This window comes from Limulus polyphemus, unplaced genomic scaffold, assembly GCF_000517525.1.
Source record: "Limulus polyphemus unplaced genomic scaffold, Limulus_polyphemus-2.1.2 Scaffold1134, whole genome shotgun sequence".
Classification (NCBI taxonomy): domain Eukaryota; kingdom Metazoa; phylum Arthropoda; class Merostomata; order Xiphosura; family Limulidae; genus Limulus; species Limulus polyphemus.
This window is the reverse complement of record NW_013666744.1, coordinates 185,270-199,003: the sequence shown is the minus strand read 5'-3', so window position 1 is coordinate 199,003 and position 13,734 is coordinate 185,270. Positions and strand designations below refer to the sequence as shown.

Sequence of the window (13,734 nt, the reverse complement as noted above, 5' to 3'; positions counted from 1 at the left end):
TTTTTATTATATTGACCTTTCACCCGTGCCTGGCTAACAATACAGAAGTTACAGTGATGCGGCTCACGTGCATTCATGTTACTGTATCAAATAACATAAAACCTTGGGTCTGTACAAAGTAACTTGTCTTGGCTGTGTTTTAGTTGACTAGTATTTTGTAATATACAGTCACAATTCAATAACTATACATTATATATGTATATAGATTTTGTTATTTTGAAATAAGTTCTTAAACTTATTTTTCTTAAAACATAGAACAGTAACTAAAGATGTAAAGCAAACAATTATTTCTTCTAGTTCTGACCTTTGTACTCGCTGCTTGATGTAGGTTGCTAAGTCTTTAGAAAATTTTATGTGGAGGATATGAAACAAAATATTTTTTTTAGGTTTTATATATACAGTTGAATAACTAAACAATCATAAATTACTACATTACTACATAAATTCCAGTGTAATTTATCAAGCTTAGTAACTTAGCAGTATTTCAGTCTAAAAAAAATATGAAATTTTGAGCAGACTAAAGATACAACCTACTTCCTTGAAATCTTGGTTCAAAAGAAAGAGATGGCATTCAAACACGTTAAAATGGATGAGAAAGCCACTAGGGGGCATTCTGAGCTTTCAATTGGTTAGTCATGTCATATATAACATAAGTGTATAGAAGGGAGCTTTTCCAAAAATGGAAAGAGATGGGTGGAGTGACACTGTGTTTGATTTATTACATGAGCAATATCTTAGCAAATTGAAAAGATAAGAGGCTCTTATTTTATATTGTAGCTTGTTAATATCAGTAATTTGAGTTTTTAATTCGTACAAAACTGTAGACTTAGTACTTCGACATCATAAACATTTAATTTGAACCATTGCTGCATTCAACATACTATGTGACACACAAATAGGAGGATTAACTGTGTTTTTTTTTATATTTACTTTTAAATTAAGAAATTGATTTAGGTGTAATACTACAATTTGAATTATAATCTACAGTTTGATACCAAACTTATTGACATAATTTCATGAAATAGTATTTCAATAAATTTTTGAATGCAATTCAACAAACGTGATGACATGGCCTTTCACCTGTGACACACTTGTAAAGAGATAAATGCCAAGTCCAAGAATAACCATTTAAAGTTGAAAACAGAGATGGCTGACCAGAAGCAGGATGCCATCAAATGTGACAAGAGGTTAACAGACAAAAGGAAGAAGATATGCTATGCTTGTTATAAAATGAGGCACATTGCAAGTGAGTGCAAGTGTGTCACCAACTAGCAGCTACAAAAATTTCAGTATAAAGCAGCTGGAGCTACCATTAAAAATGGTGCTGGCAAAAAACAAGAAAATAGTGACTGTCACATCGGTGCTACTGCTAGAAGAAAGAGAATAGAGATAACTCATTAGATTCACCACAAGAAAGAAGTACAATTTCCATGATTAAACAGTGCATGATTTATGGTAAGCTCAAGGTAGCAAATGGGTCAACAGTGCCAGTAGTGATCAGAGCATGTGACAAACATCGAGAGGTGCAAACAAACCACAACATGCCAGCAGGTGAAGGCTATGTTGGGGACAATAATGTGAAAGTACTACAACCAGTCTAGTATCTGATGACCAGATGACAGGCAAGATACATCTGTGTGTGCTGATTGATGGAACAATGAGAAAGTTTGCCATAGCAAGAATAAATACTATGTGAGAGACCTGGAGGCAATGTGTATGAATGCACCCATCTACAACTTGGTGATAGGCAATATACCAGGCAGTAGAAGTTTGGAGGAACCAGACAGAAAAGAGACTGATGAGACTAGTACCTGTATCTGACAAGGGCAAACAGTAAGTGATGACAGTAGTCAACTATGTGCCACATTATCCAGAAACCATAGCATTGCCAAAGATAGAGACATAGAGAGTAGCCAAAGCCCTCCTGGAAGTGTTTTGCAGAGTAGGCTTTCCAGTTTCAGAACTGATGCAAGAGATGTGTGGACTCATCAGCATTAGGCAGCTCTTTACCACCCTGTACAACTTTTAATGTATTGGACTTTGTGAGAGAGCCAACAGAGTCTTAAAGAGTATGCTGATTATGTGCAAAGATAGATCATGTGATTTGGATAGGGACCTGCAGACAGTATTATTTACTTACCAAGAAGTCCAACAAGCAAGTACAGGATTTTCACCCTTCTAGTTATTGTAAAGAAGAACATCACAAGGTCCAATCCAATGCAGATATTGAAAAAACTGTGGACAAGAAAAAAGAGTAAGAAGTGAGGAACACATATCAATACGTGTTATACCTCAGGAACTGACTGGAGGAGACCTGTCAACTCACTCAAGAAAGTTTGTATGCAGCTCAAGGCAGTCACAAACACTTCTATGACAGGAAGGCCAAGGACTGACATTTCAAGGTCAGACATAAAAGTCTTGGCTCTGGTACCCACAGAGAACACAAACTGACCCTGCAGTGGAAAGGACCTTTTGAGGTGCAGGAAGTGGTCAACAGAATGGACTATAAGGTGAAAGTGGACAGTACATTCTGACCCACACAACCAGATGGGAAGATCACCTGAAGAAACTCAGAGAGTTGTTAGGGTAAGTTATGACATCAGGTGGGATCATCAGACCATCTAAGTGTACATTGGCTATTCCTTGCTGGACTTTGTTGTAGACGAGGTGGATGACTGACAGATAGCCATTGAAGAAGAGAAACTAACCTGAATACAATAAATTTAGTTATTTTTAGAAGTGATAGTTTATCGCAGGTATGTTTACACAACTGTGTACGAATCATACATTGTGTAGTTCAATTGTTGTGAATTGGTGCTTGTTGTATTATTGCATCATATTACTAGAAACTTCTATGTTTTTCTCGTTGTTTCAACTGAGTATTATTTTATCGTAATATTGTGTAGTATGTGGAACATTCTAGGCCTCTGTCAGCATGTAGTTCTAGTTAGTTATTGATATAGTAAGACAGAATTAGTTAGCTAAAATAGATAGATCTAGACTACGTCATTGTGAATTTAGCCACATAAAGAGTGCACAATGGCGATTTCTAAAGTGAAATCATCACAGATTGTATAGTAATAACAGAGTAGAGAAGAGATAGTTTGACTTGTCAATTGGATTCTAAAGTAACTGAACCAACCTGTGTGGACTTTAACTAAAAGAGACAGTTATTAAAGTTATGGTTACAACTGTGGTAACCAGCAGTGTAACTTAAGTGAAATTATCACCAATTGTATTGTGATAACAGAGCAGAGAATAATAATTTGTCTTGTCAGTTGTGTTCGAAAGTAACTGGATCAGCCGGTGTGGATTCTTGTCGAAAAGAGACGATTATTTAAAGCTCTTGAGACAGATGGGGTAATTAACTGTGTAACGAACATCTGTATATATGTTTTATTTAATTTAATATAGTATTTTAAAACAAGTGGACTCTGTGCTGTTTGTTTATTGTTGAAATGCATTACCAACAAGTCACTAACATCTTCTGTAACAAATATGGCCCATCCATTCATAAAATTTGACAAATAAACACAAACAAAGTGTGCATACTTGCACGAATAAATATGACAGCTGTTGCTTTGACTGGATACCTTCAGTGGTTAATTTTTTTTCTCGTCCTGAATAGATCAACTAAAATGATATTCCAGACCATATACTGATACAAGATGATAAACCAGACAGACTGACCAAATGTTTTATTCCTTAGCCTGCAAAAGACCTTGCACTTATCCAGGGTGACCAGTTCTGCTCATGTGACTGGTTATTCCCATTACCATGTGGGTGGAGCCATAACTTATAGATATCACCTGTACAACCATTGAAGGACACTGGTGTTGATTCCTTTCACAATGTGTGGTATTTAACAATATACTCCCAGGAGGAACAGGTATTATCCACTTCAAGAACAAAAAAAGGAACAAAGGTAGCTTAGAATGAAATCAACTTAACAGCTGTCTCGACTGCATATATACAGAACAAGGATAAATTCAGAATTTATACTGTAATATTACAAGGAGATATAAATGCACAAAGACCCTGTAGTGGTCATTTATTCAATTATTGCTTTTGCTGAGATCTGTTCTACCTTATCTGATTACCAACACAGGTACTCTGGTGTGTTCACAAAAGACAAACTAAATTGTAAATTTGACGTATATGTGCATATCTAGAGGACAGAATAAAGTTTACTAAATTCTTTAAGTTAAAGTTAATTGAAAGATATAATGATACCTACAGATATCAACTTTAAATTTAATTTTCAATTATTAGAGTAATAGATAATAATACTACCAAATAGCAGAATTATTTTGAAAAACATTGAGTGAAGTTATTTTGATTGGTGCTATTTTTGATAAAGAATTTTGGACATAAGAGAATATTTCAGATTAAGAATAAACAAAACCATACCTGGGAGAGATATGGCCAGATCTGGAAGGCTTAGTTCTGTTCTGGAGTAAATGTTGTTAGACATGGAAAATGTATAGCCAGATCTGGAAGGATTTATTCATATCTAGAATCAATTTTGACATATCTAGGCCAAGTATTGCCAGTTTTGGAATGATTAACTCACATCTGGAATAAACGTTTCCAAATTTGAATAAGAATATAACCAGTTCTGTGAAATACAGCTCAAACTTGGGTTGTGAGGGTAATTTCAATTAAATTATGATTTTTTCATCATCATCTGGAATGAACCATAGTGGTAATATATTAACAGTTATTATTTTTTATAATTTACAAGGGAAGTATGTTTTGATATCATTGTTGATTTATAATATTTAACTAATTTAATTAATAAATGAATCATTTATATTAATAGACATTTTTTATGATTTAATTTTTATTTAAATTTATCCTGAATGTAGCCGAGCTCACACTATTGTTGGTATCACGTTGATTCAAAAGGCAAAAAATGCAACAGGGCAAGAAACAGCAAAGACATCAGTTGTTAATTTGGTTGATTTAGCAGGAAGGTGAGACTTTCTAGACTATTCATTTGGCTTTCCAGACTGTGTTAAAAAATATACATATTTATATATATATATATTTATTTAATTCAATTGTGTTATCTGCTTTTATTATCCTTCATTAGGTTGGAAAGTAAATGTTTTTACTGTTTTGTATGTTTTGAATCCTTATATTTGTTTCTTGAAAAAAGATTAGATTTCATTGTGGGTCAGCTTGAATTGACACTAGTTATTTTTAAAGTATTTTATATCTTGTATCCTAGTGAACGTGTAGCAAGCACTGGAGCAACAGGTGACAGACTGAAGGAAGGAGCTGCAATCAATCAGTCATTGTCTTGCTTAGGAAACTGTATACATGCTCTTGCAGAAAAATCATCTGGTAAAAATACAAGAGGTAATAAAAAATATTGTTTTGTTTCTTTATATTTGTATTAAAACATCCTAGAAGTGTTTAAAACTTTTTTGTAAGTAAAATGTCAAATCTAACAGAAGAAAATTCCTGAAATGAGGTAGTTGTCAGTGAAGACAAAAGCAAAGGCAGTTTTATAAAATTATGTATAAAATACTTTCAAACCATGAAATAGTTCCTGAATTACCTTAGTTGGTCAGTTTAAAGGCTGTCATCACTTAGATTAATAAAGCAATAATATTGAGGTTGAGAACCTTATATTAAAATGATTTTGGAGCCTCACTACATCATTACAATCCATGTTGCCATGTCCAATCATGCTCTATCATGAGTATGCATCTTGGAAATATCCCTGGAAAATAGTTTTCATTGCAAAAGGTTCCATCTAAAGTTTCCATGTTCAAAGCATACCTCATATTCCTACAGGCTTTCTATAATCCATCTATTGTAGAACAACAGCAGTTTCTCATCGCCAATTTTAATTGTTCAATCAAACAGAAATATATAAGCACTGTATCTTGCAACTTGATTAATGTCTTCACATGGAATAGCATTGATTTTTGTTTCATTCTTCAGTTGCCTGAGGTATGTGGCACAATTGAGCAGAAGGTATGGGTGGAGCCCATATTTGGACAACCCATTCCCTGTTTGCTTTATTTACAGATGGAAATCCTTTTTGTTATATTGCATACCATTGCATAGGGTATGTGGATGGCAGTTCTCACTGACCTTTTCATTTGTGGATTCTTATCTGTTGCAAGACACCATAAATTGCTTAACACAGCTTGGGTATGACTTTTTTCAGGTCTTTTTCTGGCCTGGTGCTCCAGCTTGATCCATAATTACTTTGTTTTCCAATGCTATTAATTACAAGGGATATTTCCATCTTATAAACTCAAATTCCTTGATCTGAACATGTATTTATCATCAGAGTGCATGAATATTTTGCATTAGAAATAACTATTACATACCTTTCCAAAAGATATAAATATTTGGTAGCATCACATTACCTACAAATTCCAAGCAATGTCAAAATTTAGGTATGATAAATGCCATTCCATTGTGACTTTACATCAGTGTGGTTGTCACATGACTTCTGGATATGCATATTCAAAATCCTTTTAATACACATATTCAACCTTGTAGAAGGGTAGTACCTAAGTGTTCAGAAAATATAATCTCATATTTCATACTTTTTGTTTTTTTGTTATCCTAATGTCATAGAAATATGTTCGAAGCAATGTATACATCACATATCAAGTTTAACTTGTAGTTGGAATGTTATTTGAAATTTAAATTTGGAGCAGATGTATATGCTCGAGTGTAATAGGTTTCACATCCAAATTATCATTCACCACCTACACTATAGGTAGATGCTCCAGAAAAAGAAAAATAGGATTTTTTTACAGGTTATTAAACCTATATCACTGAAGGTGATAAGAAAAACCTATCTCTTGTATTTGGTATTCCAACCCTGTAATAGTCATATAACAGTGTATTAAAACTTAAGGTGATTAGATTTAAAAACTATAGTTTATACATATGTATAATAATTTTTCTTATTATTGTTTGTATATGGCAGTTTTTAGCTTTTTATGAGAAAATGCCCTTTTTAAAATATTTTTCTTTTTATCACAGTTCCTTACAGGGATTCCGTTTTGACTAGGCTGTTAATGAATGCTCTTGGAGGCAACAGCAAAACAGTGATGGTAAGACTTATTCTGTACAAAGCTAAGAGTACGTCATAAAAAGTACATAGAATAGATTTACTTATTATTGTTTTTAATAACTTTTAATATATTTTACTGTACTATTTAGTGAATACAACAGAAAATGCTACTGGGAAATTAATTTCCACATTTCTGTGATGTTTAACAAAATGAGTATTTGGTGTACTTTTAATAGAAATTATATATTCATTCATTACTGTATTTTACTAAGACAAGCTGCTATCTAATGAAACATAGTGTTTAAAAATATATGTAATGATCATGTAATTGAAAGATAAATATTTATTTATGCAACAATGTCAGTTAAAATTATTTTATTTAGTTAATACATAGTGAACTATTAGATATATTTTCTAGTTTTGTTACTGAATTACTAGTCTGCAGCTGGCTATAAATCAACAGAACTTTGTTTACTCTGTTCTTTTCAAATTATGAGTTTAATCCTTTATATTTAGAACTAAATCACTGGTTATTCGTGAATTACCAGTCTGCAGCTGGCTATAAATCAACAGAACTTGATTTCTGATAGTGCACCACCTTTACTCACATAATTCTCGTTCAGTGCTGCCCTCTATATGCAAACTTTTTTCGTATGCCACACGCCTTTAGCTCCCACATACCCTACTTTCAACATGGTTCAACTGCATCTTGCATGTAAATAATCATAAGACACAATTTCCTGATGCATGTGACTCCCTCTGTTCAATTCTACCGAACTATCACTTCTTGTTTGTCAGTTCTTATGTCAAGACTGTTACGTCTCTGTATCTTTGTTTGTTAATTCTTCTAAGATACAAGTCCTTTCTTTATAAAACTTGTTTATTCTTCCTCAATACAACTTTGTAATGTACTTAATTTTCACAGTTACACACTCTATAGTTCACAACAATTCACTCACTTTCTATCGCGCTTAGTCTTAATTGTCCATCCCCGCAAACTATAGTTCCGATCTCTGTGTCTGCTATCCTCAGTTCTCGCCGACCGTAATCGCTGTCTTTCTTTCTCTCTACCTGCTTTGTCTCCGCTACGTCTCTGCCTCTGTCTGTTTCCACTATTGCTTCGACTCTGTCTCTCTCACTGTCTAGCGCACTTATATACGATAATACTGCCTGTTCTAGAAACTTCTAAGACTCTCAACACGTGCTACCAGCGTCACTTGACTTCCGCTGTCGTCACGTGACCCCCGCTATCGTAACACACTAGCGAATCTTCTAGAATACTCGTCACGTGACCCCCACTGTCGTAACAAGACGTTTGTTATTGTGCTCTTCAATTGTGTTTTTTTCTTTAAACTTAGTGCTTTTTTTGCCATTAATTCTGAAACGGATTTGTTCTATTCAATTTTAAAACTGTTTGGAAACTTAAAGATAACTTATTTTTTCCCAGTTTCATTTCTTTATTCTACTACTGTTGTGTTTGTTCATTCATTGTTCACAATGAATTCCAAAGTCCAAGTTACCACTTCAGAGCTAATACCATCTACCAACACACTTACACAGGCTGGAGGTGGAGGTAACTCAGATATTGCATTATTGGTTCTCATTCAATGTGAGATTGATCATTATATGAATCAGCCTGTTTCTCTTGATGTTGCCCATGCCAAATCTGTTCGGGCTGATGAGAAATTTGACAGCCTTTTTCCTCCACCTGACTTTGCTGTGTCTTCCTATGCCCCACTGCAGAATCAGCTAGATCTAATATGGCTGTTTTATCCATTTTCCCGACTTCTTATAATCCCCTTCTTTCTTACACAATGCCCCCTCCTCTCAGTATTTTGTGCTCCCCCCTTTCCCCAGATATTAGGGTTCATGCAGAATATTTTGTCTCTCAGTTGGTTGAGGGTGATAGCATGCCCTCCATGGGCTTCAGATCAGTTTGCTTTTGCATACTATCAGGCTGAATTTCCATTTCTTGATTCTCAACAGTTGAAATCAATTTTGCTCATGTGGAGGTGGACCATGATCACCCTATTCGTTTATTCCACGCCCAGTTTTCCCACCTTCATCTTACCCTATCAACTCTCCTATGGTACTTGTCTACTATCCACCTCCTTTTTGAAGTGCTCCACTGCAATCTTGAAATTTTTTCTAAGGATAGCCTCTCCCTGATTACCTCCACATTAGCACATTTGTCTTCTTTGGCTCTTTCCTTACACACGTGATTTCTCTGTTATTGGGAGCTTCTGGGGAGGGACACTGTATTGTCTCAAGTTCGTCTACCACCTACTTATCTCTGGGACTTACATATGGTCACCTTTCTCCAGATATCTGTTTTCGGAAATATTCCTGAGACTTTGGAATCCCGTGTGGAATTGGTTAAACAGCAATCGACCCTTTCATCTTAGGTTGACAGTTTGTTTCATTCCAAGCCTAGAAAAGCCCCTATTACTGTTTCCTGCCCTGCTCCTTCCCAGCTTTTACCAGTTCCTACCTCCAGGTGTTCCTCCTTTTTTCGTATTATTTGATGCAGATGGACACATCGCCCTTAGTATTGGTGACTACCGTGTGGGGGTTTGCTTAACCGATTTTGTACCCCTATGGCGAGTTTTTGCCACAGATCAGTGGATTATTTGGGTATTATCCGAGGGATTTGTCATCCACTTCCTTTTCCCTCCTCTGTTGTTTCTGGTATCCACATCCTTTCTGTTGCCACGGGATCCTACCCACTACTCAACATCTGTCAGAGGTGGTACAAAATGTTCTCTCCCAGAAAACCATCAAACTTGTAACTCATCCTTCTATAGGTTTCTATTCCAAGTTGTTCGTGGTACTCAACAAAACTGGGGATTGGCGGCCTGTGATTGATTTGTCCTGCCTCAATCACTTTTAGGTTCTGCCCCTATTTACCAGGAATTATTTCTCACCTTCAAGTGAGCTTTTTCTCCAGGTTTATGGATGACCAAGGTAGATGTTATGAATGCTTATCTGCATTTTCCAATATCTCACCTGTCGAGGTGCTATCTTCAGTTAGTTCATCATGGGGTAGTTTATCAATTTCGTGCCCTGCCCTTCAAGCTTGCTTTGGCCTCGTATGTCTTTTGTCAAGTGGTCAAAGCTTTTGCCCAATATATATGCATGCTTGGAGGTTGCACTTACACCATTACACAGTTGACTGGCTTTTGTTAGCTTGTTCAAAACAGGAGTCCACCCATCACACTCATCTGCTGCTCCTGGAGGCAGTTCATGTGAGTTGGTTAATCAAGTTGGAGAAGTCACTTTTTATACCTACCCAAGATCTTGTCCACTTGGGTGTTTTTTTCAACACTCATCTCAGTCTGGCCCAACCTTCTTCTCTTCAACTCCATTCAATAAAGCTTTCAGTTCTCAATGGTCTTACTACTCCTCTATTACTGCTCGTGAGGTTCTATCACTTTTAGAGATGTGGTCTTCTATGAAAGCCCATATCCTCTTGGGTAAGGTGCATATGAGGTCTCTTCAGTGGACCCTGCACAACCAATGGAATCTTGTGCAGGATTCATTAGACACTCCTATTCCTCCTCTTCCTTTTCTTTTTGATGATCTACATTGGGGGTTGGACAGGGCTCACATGTGCTTCATCCCCTGCATTTGCATATCTTTTCATAAGCTTCCCTCCAGAGCTGGAGGGTGTGGGTCGATCAGTAGGAAGTTTCAGGTTTGTGGTGTCCAGTCGATCATGATTACCATATCAACATCGTGGAGCTTCTGGCTGTACATCGTGCTTTGTATTATTTTCTTCATGTTGCCAGGAGTTTTCTTGCTACGATCCTTTCTACAGTGGTGACTTATATCAATCACCAAGGCACAACCGTTCTCATTCCCTTTGTGGTCAAACCTTTGATCTCCTTTTTGGGCCCACACGCTTGGTGTTCATCTCTGTGTGTGTGCCATGTTCAGGGTGCATTCAATATTGTTGCAGATCGTCTTTCTATTCTGGACAAAGTTTATCTGACAGAGTGGTTTCTTGATCCTCTCGTTTTCCATTAGCTATGAATGTATAGTGATATATGTTACAAACAATTATGCAACCATTCAGTTGGGAGTAGAGCAGTGGTGTTCTTCTGGTGTAGATGACAAGATGTCCTTCAGTCTGATGCTCCACCTTTGTATGGGTTTATCTGAGGGGATGTCGTAGCTTTGGAGTGAGGCATCAAAATTGCAATTCAATTGTTCGATTGGAATCTCTCATGACAGTTCCCAGTGGCTGGGTTTTTGATTTAGAGCTGAACCAATCAACATAAGTCCTCATACAAGTATTACAGGTGTCTTTGTTCCCTCACTCAATTATACTCTTGTGCACTCCATCTGTGTTGTGGGTCATGGTGGTGGCACTTACAGATTAATAAGGTTCTTCCTCTTATGCTATCCCTTGACGATTTTCATATACTGAGGATGTTATTGCACTGGGGGTGGTTCCTGTCAGATTGATTTTGAATGGGATTGTTTACTTTACAGGGCCATTTTTCTCATACCAGTTGTCCGGATGTCAGATTCCCAGATTAGTCAAACAATTTATGATATTGCTATCATGTGTCTATTTACAGATCGGTGGGTATAAGATTTCTCTCCAGTCTGCTGAACTTGAGGTGAAGATGGTATGATCCTCTTTCCTACCCCCACCAGTTGGCTGGGTTTTGGATTGCAGCTGATTTGCTGCTGATATGATCCTCTTTCCTACCCCTACATGGATGTCGGTTCCAAGTGGCTGGGTTTTGGATTGTAGTTGACTTGCTAGCAGTATGATCTTCTTTCCAACCACCACATGGATGTCGGTTTCTGGTTGTTGGGTTTTGGATTGTAGTTGACTTATCAATGGTATGATCCTCATTCTACCCCCGTATGGATGTCAGTTTCTGGGGATTGAGTTTTGGATGTAATTGACTTGCTATGTACAGTCCATCATGCCCAAGCCACTCTATACTCTATGTTCTTCAGATGCTTTTGAGGAATGCTTCTTTCTTTCCCTTGCACCTGTTCCTCCACCTATTCAATGTGGGATTCTAGCTATTTATATGAGTGGAGGTAATGTACCACATTAAAAGTTATAATTTTCCTATACTGAAAATATATTTCTGAAAGGTACTTACCTCCTCTCACTCTTCCCACCATTCCTACCCACTAAAAACTGGTGCTTCTATTTTCTGCCAAAACTCGAAGTGATAGTTTGGTAGAATCGAATAAAGGGAGTCACACGCATCAGGAAGGTATGTCACACTCCTATTGGTGAAGGGTTGTCGCATGTTGATTTACATGCAAGATGCAGTTAAACCAGTGTTGAATGTAGGGTACTTGGGAGCTCAAGGCTTGTAGCATGCAAACAAAGTTTTGCATATAGAGGGCAGCAGTGAACGAGAATAGCTGTTTATGTTAGGGGAGGTAAGTATCTGTCTGAAATACATTTTCAGTATAAGAAAATTATAATATACCCTGTTCTTTTTAAATTATAAATTTAATCCTTTTTATTTAGAACTAAATCAAATGATTATTAGTGAATTACCAGTCTGCAATTGGCTATAAATCAACAGAATTTGTTTTACCATGTTCTTTTCAAATTATGAGTTTAATATTTTTATTTAGAACTAGATCACTTATTATTAGTTAGTAAATTACCAGTCTGCAGCTGTTTATAAATCAGTAGAACTTGGTTTACCCTGTTCTTTTCAAATTACGAGTTCAATCCCTTTTTATTTAGAACTAAATCAACTGATTATTCAGAGAGTCTTAAATATAAAACATTTGAAAATTTTCAGGTTGCAGCCATCAGTCCAGCAGATATCAACTATGAAGAGACACTCTCCACCTTAAGATATGGTACATTTTATGATCTCTTGATGTAATTTAATAAATAACCTTTAAAATAGTGTATTGATATACTGTTTTTTACCATGATGAACTAGTTTTAGGATGCATATTTAGTTAAAAATTCATCATGTATGGGGAAATAATGCAAGAATTTTAGTACTATAAAATTGCTCATGGATCATAAAATACTAGTTATTTTACCTGAATTTCGATTTTAAATACCACAGAACACTATCTTTGATTGTTTTTTTACAGTTTCATAATAAATTAAACATACTCGTAAATCCATAGGATTTTAGATATGAAATAACAATCATGAGTAATGGATATGAAAATTTTAATGAAGGGAGAGAACTGTTAGTCATTTAATCTAGAATAATAATAGCTTACCTGAAACCTTAAATTTAAAATTCACAATTTAAATAAAATGGACAATAAATTTTATATTTATGTGTCTGGAGTTGTGGAAATCAATTACACTATTGATAATTTTATGAAATATTAGATCTACAGATTGGTCGACCAAGGTAGAGATATTTTTTATGTTCTTAATATTTAGTAATGACATCAGGAAAATTGAATTCTTTCTAAATATTATAAATTTTAGCTGATCGAGCAAAACAGATAAAGACATTGGCAACAATAAATGAAGATCCCACTGAGAAAATGATTCGAGAGTTGAGAGAAGAGAATGAGAAATTGAAGAAAGCATTACAAAGTGGAGAGATTGGCATATCAGATGGAAAGCCTGGAATGTCTGAAGATGGTAAGACTTGCAATGAATATGTTATCCAGGAACAACTTGTTAAAGGTGAAGAAGAAATCGTGTTATATTATATACAACT

General features: G+C 35.7%; 1 protein-coding gene across 1 annotated transcript in view; it reads left to right on the top strand.

Moving 5' to 3' along the window:
* The window catches only part of LOC106462288 (kinesin-like protein KIF28P), a 138,968-nt gene that overhangs the window by 50,899 nt on the left and 74,335 nt on the right, over positions 1-13,734 (top strand). The window contains exons 8-12 of the mRNA XM_022389491.1: positions 4,869-4,976; positions 5,234-5,364; positions 7,018-7,088; positions 12,838-12,898; positions 13,497-13,655. Coding sequence (XP_022245199.1) covers positions 4,869-4,976; positions 5,234-5,364; positions 7,018-7,088; positions 12,838-12,898; positions 13,497-13,655 — 530 coding nt within the window. The remainder of the gene's footprint in view (positions 1-4,868; positions 4,977-5,233; positions 5,365-7,017; positions 7,089-12,837; positions 12,899-13,496; positions 13,656-13,734) is intronic.